General features: G+C 48.9%; 1 protein-coding gene and 6 non-coding genes across 7 annotated transcripts in view; 1 reads left to right on the forward strand and 6 right to left on the reverse strand.

Annotated features, from left to right (window-relative positions):
- Positions 1-371: 371 nt before the first annotated feature.
- Positions 372-443, forward strand: TRNAG-UCC. Its single transcript has one exon. It is a non-coding gene; the product is annotated as a tRNA-Gly (tRNA).
- Positions 444-1,174: 731 nt separating this feature from the next.
- TRNAD-GUC lies at positions 1,175-1,246 on the reverse strand. Its single transcript has one exon. It is a non-coding gene; the product is annotated as a tRNA-Asp (tRNA).
- Positions 1,247-1,854: 608 nt separating this feature from the next.
- TRNAP-CGG lies at positions 1,855-1,926 on the reverse strand. The gene has a single exon. It is a non-coding gene; the product is annotated as a tRNA-Pro (tRNA).
- A 3,308-nt stretch (positions 1,927-5,234) lies between these two features.
- On the reverse strand, positions 5,235-5,308 carry TRNAT-AGU. Its single transcript has one exon. It is a non-coding gene; the product is annotated as a tRNA-Thr (tRNA).
- A 327-nt stretch (positions 5,309-5,635) lies between these two features.
- On the reverse strand, positions 5,636-5,717 carry TRNAS-AGA. The gene has a single exon. It is a non-coding gene; the product is annotated as a tRNA-Ser (tRNA).
- A 451-nt stretch (positions 5,718-6,168) lies between these two features.
- Positions 6,169-6,242, reverse strand: TRNAI-AAU. The gene has a single exon. It is a non-coding gene; the product is annotated as a tRNA-Ile (tRNA).
- A 776-nt stretch (positions 6,243-7,018) lies between these two features.
- Positions 7,019-8,230, reverse strand: part of CTC1 (CST telomere replication complex component 1) — an 18,957-nt gene continuing 17,745 nt past the window's right edge. Inside the window, exons 21-23 of the mRNA XM_006922365.3 lie at positions 8,053-8,218; positions 7,822-7,948; positions 7,019-7,666 (exon numbers count right to left, since the gene is read on the reverse strand). Coding sequence (XP_006922427.2) covers positions 7,527-7,666; positions 7,822-7,948; positions 8,053-8,218 — 433 coding nt within the window. The 3' untranslated portion in view covers positions 7,019-7,526. The remainder of the gene's footprint in view (positions 7,667-7,821; positions 7,949-8,052; positions 8,219-8,230) is intronic.

Genomic DNA, 8,230 nt, shown 5'->3' on the forward strand with positions numbered 1-8,230 from the left:
TGGGGATCATAAAGCCATCACTGTTCTGGCACCTGCAGTTCTGGCACCTTAAACAAATCTGAGCTATAATCCTGGCCCTGCTGGTGACTCAGAAAAGTTTTACTTAGCCTCTCTGGACCTAGGTTTCCTCGTTTGTAGACTGGGTATAATCACCCGGTCTATCGCGGAGTGGTTGGACCTCACTGGCGGTGATGGGAGTCAAGCCGCTCATACATGCGTGCTCCGTCAACGACAGACGTTACTTTCGTCTGGGTCTCGTTCATGTTCACCCGTCGTTGTCCTTGGTTTAACCCCAGAATCACATAATTCAAGTCACGACCTTGACGACGTAACTAAGCCTTAAAAAACTTCGGAAAAGTGCTTTGCAAGTAGCGTTGGTGGTATAGTGGTGAGCATAGCTGCCTTCCAAGCAGTTGACCCGGGTTCGATTCCCGGCCAACGCACGTCCTTTTAAAACCTTTTCTTCCTATGTTCATTCCGTGGTTCTGCCCCGGCGTCACCTTCGTAGAAGGTTGCTTGAGGTGACCAGCTTTCTGTGACCTCGGTGGGGTGCACCCCTCACCCTCATCAAAATAAGCGAGTTGGAATCTGTTCTCGGCATTGCGGACTCGGCGTTGGTCGCCGTGCCAATCCACAGACATGAAAAAGGAGAGACGAAAGGAAACAAAAAAATCCCAGTCTCGGCACCCTGGCTGGTACGGGGCGCCGGCCCAGGATCCAGTGCTGCAGCGGGAGAAAGAGGCTTATTCAGTTTCAAGCTGAGACTGGAAACTCGTATTTATGTCAAGGAGAAAGCACCGGGCAGGAGGCCAAGGCTGGCTGGCGGCAGGATTACGCGGGCTGTGTCAGTTTTGTGCTGTTGCCCGTATGTGTTTTTTAAATTATCGTTAACGAACACGTCTAATAAGCATACGTGAAAATGTTGAAAATAATAATAAACAGATCGAATGGAGAGAATAATGGCCAGTTTAGCTACAATGCAAGTTATTCGAAGCATAACAGAAGCTCAAAATTTAGAATGTGAGCTCGAGAATTAGGACAAACTATTCCTCTTCCCACCCCCACCACACCCTACTCCACCCCGGTCTTCTTTTTATCTCCATTCTCAGGCCCAGGACAGTACTTCCTAAATAATTAGTTTAAAATAGATCTCTGTAAAAGGTAGACCACGCTTCTCCCCGTCGGGGAATCGAACCCCGGTCTCCCGCGTGACAGGCGGGGATACTCACCACTATACTAACGAGGATTGAACTGCAAACGAGGCTCTCTGAACCCTGGACCTGATTTTTTCACCGAGTTCAGCGTGCTAACTTAGAGATTCCTGGGGATTTTGTTATTTAAGCCACTGAGAAATGCTCACCTCAGACCTATGCACTTTCTTAACCACATCTAAGCGCGAGTCCCCAGAAGGGCGGAAACGAGCGAGAGTCACCGAGCGAAATAGAGGCCTCCGAGACTGCAGGGACCTAAGTTCTGGGAGAATCTGGATTCTCCCAAACACATCCCTGAATAGGTCCCACCCCTTTTCACTGTCATCCACAACTAAATGTTGACGAGCATCAATCGAACAGAGAGCAGGCTCTGGCGGCGGTGAAGAGGCATCGAGCAGGGAGATGGAAAGCAGAAGCAGAGTGTCTTGCCCAAGTCCAGATCTTCTGAGCTCTTCCTAGAACGTCAGGAAGGACTGCGCATCGTTTCTTCCTGGCACCTAAATATTCATTCAGAATAAAATTGCTCTCTGCACATCCGTTCAGGGGATCAGTTCACACTAATCAATTTCCAGGGAAGCCTCCTTAGATCCGTTCAAATACTAAGTACCTTAAGAGTGCTTTAGGCTCTGCAAAAACTGAGGTAGGGCTCGTCCGGGATTTGAACCCGGGACCTCTCGCACCCGAAGCGAGAATCATACCCCTAGACCAACGAGCCACCGTGAGAACTCCCTTTCACGTGCCTTGAGAAGAATTACCAGACTTGCTACAGTTCTGATATTGTGAATTTTGGCGCGTGCTCAGGGACCCTCCGTCCCGACGCTGAATACTTTGATACAGGGATCTGGGAATCTCTCCGCTCGGGGTCCGCAAGTTCCGACTCCTCCCAGGAAATAACGTTGAGGAAGTGGAAGGGAGTGGTCTCGGCCTCACCCCCGCACGCCCCTCCAGGACTGCCTTGAGCACCCGAGTTCCCACTCCCTCCAGTTACTGTCTCGCTGCCATACCATAACTTGTAGTCTCAACACTTACTGCTTCCTCCCGCGGTTATCGGATTCAGCGCCCCGGCTCAGAGCTTTAAAGAGACAGCAGTGGACTTGCCTGGTTGCGGACAATTAATGAGCCCTGAAATCTCTAGGTGAACACCAGCCCTTATTTCTGTTCTTGCATCTGTCCATCCTCCTGGAGTGACGAGCAGGGCCAGCTCCAGGCTAGACCCTTCAGTAGCCCACGGTCTCGCTAGACCATGTGGAAGTGCCCAGGCGAGGTAATAATTCCTGCGGCCAAGAAGACCCACCGAAGAGGCGTCATTGAGATGAGTGGCTGGTGGGTGGGATAGGGGAATCGGCTTTCCAACCTGCGTGAGTGGGGCGGGGCGCAGGCCCTGTTTCCTGACGCTTAACACCCCTACCAGCACTCTCCGCTTGTAAGATCAGGTGATCAGGTTTCTCTTGCCCTCCTGTCTATTCTCCTGTCTCCAGGAGACCCTTCTACCTGCCCCCTGAGACCTCCAGAAGGTAAGGGCCTCTGAGGTTCCCTCCTAGCACGGCTGGGAGGGAGACCCTTCTACCTGCCCCCCTGAGACCTCCAGAAGGTAAGGGCCTCTGAGGCAAGCGCCCACTTGGTATGGTCCAAGACCAGTAGTCCCTGACTGTTCGGTGAGCCTATATGCTCTTAATACACACTCGCAATGCTCTCGACCGGGGGCTGCCAAGAGCCCTGGCAGGATCTGGTGGGACAGTTGCAGGCCACGTGTTCTGCCTTCCCTCAGCTCAGTACCTACTCTGGGGAGTCTTCCCAACAGGGTTCTGACCTGTCGCGACACTTGAGCATCTCTGTGCTGAACCATTTTGCTCCATACCCTAGTGATGTGATTTGTGGGGTCTGGCCCTTCCTAATCCCTAGCCCACAGATGCTTTGGTCGCGGCGACTTCAATGAAGGGTTCAGCTTTTTGCTTTTTCTTTCCCGGGTGTCCCTGGCCTGACAGTGGGGGAGGGCAGCAGAGAACAGCCTAGCCTTTCCTGTCAGTGTCCCAAGCCTTTCAGGTGGATGAAGAAGAAGCCCTCAGGGCTGATCTGGCATCTCCCACCTCCCACTGCCACCCCCGCCCCCGCCCCATTACCCTTTTTCAATTCCTGTCTCCCTCCAGCTTTCCCGTAAGCCTCCAGTCACCTCTCTCTTACCTCGTCTCAGACACTTAACCTTCACAGAGGTGGAGGCCTAAGACCCTTATAAATCACGATGAAAGCTATGGCCTTTTTTCCTGGTAAAATTCATGCAATATTAGGGAGTTCAGAGGTATCCTGAAACTCCTATCCATGAGCCCCACTTTTGGAATCCAAGAACTAAAGTGTAAACAGCTGATTATGGTTTACAATTTGGTGCAAGTATTTTACATTTTAACAGGAGCCAAAGCTTGGCACAAAAAAGATTAGATTCTAAGGTATAACTTTGGACAGTCACAATTGTTTGAAAGAGATTGGATGAGAAAGAGTGAAAAGATATTCTTGGTGACTATGAGATGGTACCAACCCCCACCCCCATCCCCACCCCCAGCACTTCCCTGAAGTAGAACCCTGGCAACATCCTGAATTTCTTCTCCCTCTTCTTCAGACTACACATTCTATCAGTTACTGAGTCCTATATTTTTTTATATTAAATATGTCCCAAATTCATCCCCTTCTCTCCATCTCTCCTACAATTAACCTAGTGCAAGCCTTTGACATTTTCATAAGTAACCCCCTCTCCCACACACACATACTCTCTGATCCCTTGTTATTCTTCTATGTAGCATTTATCTAGAATGTTATATAATTTAATTTTTAAAACATTTCTGTTGTGTTTTTTTGTTCCCTGCTGTATTTCCTGGACCTAGAACAGTGGTTGTTATTTGGTACAATAGTTGTTTAATAGAACATAAGGCAAATTTCCACGTGGTCTTTAAGACTTAGCCTGCCTCCTCCAGAAAGCCTCCCTTGACCACTCTCTACTCTCAGGCCCAATGAGATGCCACTTTTGTTCTCTGTATTCTCACAGCATCTTGTGGTGTGATTGTGTCTTCCTTCTAATGAGCTCTCTGAGAAAAGGGGCTGTGCCTTCTTCATTTGGTTATGCACAGGATACAGCCCACCGCTTGGCACAAATCAGTCTCAGTGTTGCTGCCTCACTTACTTATCTGTCACCTCTAGATGACGATTTCTTCAAGCCAACACTTTTGCTCGGATATCTTACAGTGGTTCTTGGGCCAAGGGATGGTGTCTAGACCTTTCTGCCTATCTTCCAAGGAGGTTGAGGCCCTGCCAACCACCTATAGATCCTACGTCTTGCCTCCTTCTCCACCGCATTTACTTTTACCCTAACCAGCCTGGCTTCAGTGCCCCACAAACGGGCACTGCCCTTCCATAGGGTCTGGAGATCCCACCGGGAATACACACTCTTCTACTCCCACCCTGTCCACAGGGTCCCAGCCCTTCAGCGACCTTTTGCAAGAAACCAGAGGTGGCCAGGCCAGACATCTCTGCTAACTCCTAACCCTGATTGCCAGCTTGTGGAGATGAATGAAAATAACTGTATATAAAGGGCCTGGTATAAGAGCTACATATAGAAGATGCACCCTCCCTGCTCCATTTTTAAAATTTAAAAATTTATGATATATACATGTATAATTTTGAGGCCTCAAACCAAAATAAATATATTGAAGAACCAAATAAAACAAACCGACTCAGTTTCTAGGGGACATCCTGGGGTAGGGCATGGGAGGTGGGGCTGCCCCTCCTGCAAGGTATAGAGTGGCCACCTGACTAGCCCACTAGCACCAACGGGGTGTGGCATCAGCTGGGCAAAAGAAGGTGTAGGTGTCAGGATTCCTGCCCTGGTCACAGGGTGAGCTTTTAAAGTGTTAGTCTCATAGGACTGGCATCTCTTCTCGGCAGGAATTCTGAACGCTCTGAGTGTGGAACTATAACACTTGCGTCTTTTAGTATAGATTCAGAGACAAAAAATAACAAATCCAAGAGTGGAACATAAGGCACCGCTGGGATTCGAACCCAGGATCTCCTGTTTACTAGACAGGCGCTTTAACCAACTAAGCCACGGCGCCAACGTTGCTCGAGCTGTTCCAGATGGTGCACTACAAGAATGTACATTCTGGAACCTGGCCACATCAATTTTTTTCAGGTTTCCCTAAAATTAATTATGACAAAATAATTAGATTTGATGTCAAACATCAATCCATGGATCCCCAATGTTGAAAGAAATAAATCGAAGATCTCAACCCCAGCCAAAAATGCTTGGTTGGGGAGCATCCGAGAGTCTAGGAGTTCCGAGACGGGAATTTCTGGAACACTTATGGAAATAAATTTTTTGTCTTACCTTGGATATAAAGAAAGTAGAGTACGAGCGGGGGAGAAAAATTCAAAAGACCACACGTAGTCGGCAGGATTCGAACCTGCGCGGGGAGACCCCAATGGATTTCTAGTCCATCGCCTTAACCACTCGGCCACGACTACATGGCTACACTTGCCCTTCTCCTCCAAAAGTCTTCTTAGTGTCTGTGTCTGGCAAACCACCCCTTTACGATTTTGCGGTTCTGGGACTAGGAGATTGGCGGGTGTGAACATCGGAGTAGGATAGAATCGTAATGGAACTTTCACTAGCAACCCTGCCCCACACTCTGCCTTTCTGGGGTCCTCGTCTCGTTTCTTCCCTTTCTTTCATCGGCCTCCAACGCGCTCCCAGGAAAGAGAAGACGCGGCAGCCGCCGGGAACCGTTCCTTCTGCCCTAGCCCAGAGAATGTCCTTCCAAAGCCTGGAGTGTTCAACAATTCAGGTTTCGAAAAGCCATGGGTCGTTTGCGATCCAGAGCCAAGTGGCTCCGGGCAGAAACTTCCTGGTAACGGCATGTATGGGAGATGGGAAGGAAAAAACAAAAACAAAAACAAAACAATAAAACCTCAATCCTGGCCCGTACGGGGATCGAACCCGCGACCTTGGCGTTATTAGCACCACGCTCTAACCAACTGAGCTAACCGGCCAGCGATGACAAACGTTGGCTTCAACTACATATACCTATATCAAGAGGTATAGCAGCAAAACTACTTCAATCTTTTAAGATTTTTTTGTGTGACTTACCCATGACTCAAGAGCCTCCCAAATACAATCTGGAAGCAATCTCTTAGAGGGCCAGGAATGACCTCTGAACAAAATTTTCTTACTACGCTAGTCTTTTAACATTTTGATCTAAGGGGTGTGGCTAGGCTCTACCTCTCCATTGAGCAAGCAACTCCCAGGAAAAAATTTGAAGACCACCAACCAAATACATAAGTACCCCCAAATATTTGATTGTGCAACCCCTAAGTCTACGGATTCTGACTTAAGAATTCCTACCAGTCTCACAGTGTGGATCAAAGATTTGCCTTAGGCCTAGCCCATGGGAAATCCACAGTACTGACCACTTGACTGGTGTTCCATAGTACAGGTTTCTTACAAGCCTCTCTTAATGGTTGGCATTCCCCTCACTCCCACTTCCTTATATCCATCTTGTACTTCCCATTAACTCTAGGCTTGCATAATTGACTTCCTCCTCAGCGCAACCTTGCTGACTGAGACCATCAAAGTAATGTTCTCTACCCTGCCCCCACCTCCCCAATTTACTCCCTTTAGGGTAGCTAGCAACCAAACTGACTTTTGGTATTATTCTTCCACTGGACCAGCTCTTCAAACCAGTTTTGGCACTGGTGGAAAACAAGGGTGGAAATGATGGTAAATGATGGGCCAGCTGCCAGGTCAGAAAGTCTGGGACCCCAGGAGCACAAGTGCAAAACATCACCAGAGCTTTATTACAGTCCAAGGGACTTGTCACAAGTGTTAGATAGGACAAGAGTCTCAAGGTCTGGGCTGTTCTTACTAAATGCTATTCTTTTAACATTTTGCTAAATGTTAATTTCCATCTCCTCTACTTGCTAAAAGTAAATGAAACTACCTATAACACAAGGCGAGTCTTCTGTTCCTCTGGCCCCTGCCACAATGGCAGAACCCAGGGTCAGGGTCACCTGTGAATGCAGGTGCTTTGACCCCAAGCAGAGGTAAAATATCAACAGCGCCATGATTTGCCTATTTCCATACTTTCCCCAAGGTGGGCTAGCACCAGAATATGAAGGAGAAATTACAGTAGGGTAGCAGTTTATGAATACAGGGCTCTGGGGTCCTGGTTCAATCACAAAGAAGGCAAGGGCTACGACAAGGGGGAGGAGCTGGGGCCTAGCTCTCAAGGGTTCCAGCAGACAGAAAGAACTTTCGGGCCATTGTTGCAGTTCAGGTTAGCAGGAAGAAGCAAATGCCCCCAGAGAGCTGGAGTGCTCAGGCTCCTGGATAGAGAGACATGACAGTTGGATCGTGGGATTCACACGAGTCAGGAGAGGGAGCTCCCCACATTGGAATCGCTGTAGCCGAGGAGATTCTGAGATAGGAAGAGAGGAAAACACATGCGCTATTCATTTGGTTTTTAGTCCTCATCTACCATTCTCTTCCCCAACTCCAGAAATCCTCTATCAATCCCTCATCCCTCTTCCTCCTGTGACCCATCTATCTACACCCCCACCCTTCCATCCTTACCTAAAGGGATGATCTTGGAGGGTTTCCTCTCAAGCTCAAATGAAAGCACAATAGGGCGGAGGACAGAGAGGCTGGTACAAAGTGTCCGGAGGAAGAGGGTCAAGGGCTCACCAATCTTGGCTGAAGACTAGAAAGGGAAACTGAGGATTAAGCAGAACTCAAACTCCTACATCCTCTACCAAACCCTCAGGAACATGGGTATCCGAGACCCACCTCCTAGCCACATCTCACCTCAGGTTGGGCTCCAGGCCCTGTAAATTGCAAGGCCACTTTCCCTGGCCCTCTGACAAATTCTAGGAGGGAGGTCCACTCACTAGGACACAGCCCTAGTGCTGCTGCCACATGATGATTCCTACAGGTCACCACAGCTTCAGCAGTTCCATCCTCCACCAGAAGCCTGGGGGGGGGG

Source organism: Pteropus alecto, unplaced genomic scaffold (genome assembly GCF_000325575.1).
Source record: "Pteropus alecto unplaced genomic scaffold, ASM32557v1 scaffold398, whole genome shotgun sequence".
Classification (NCBI taxonomy): domain Eukaryota; kingdom Metazoa; phylum Chordata; class Mammalia; order Chiroptera; family Pteropodidae; genus Pteropus; species Pteropus alecto.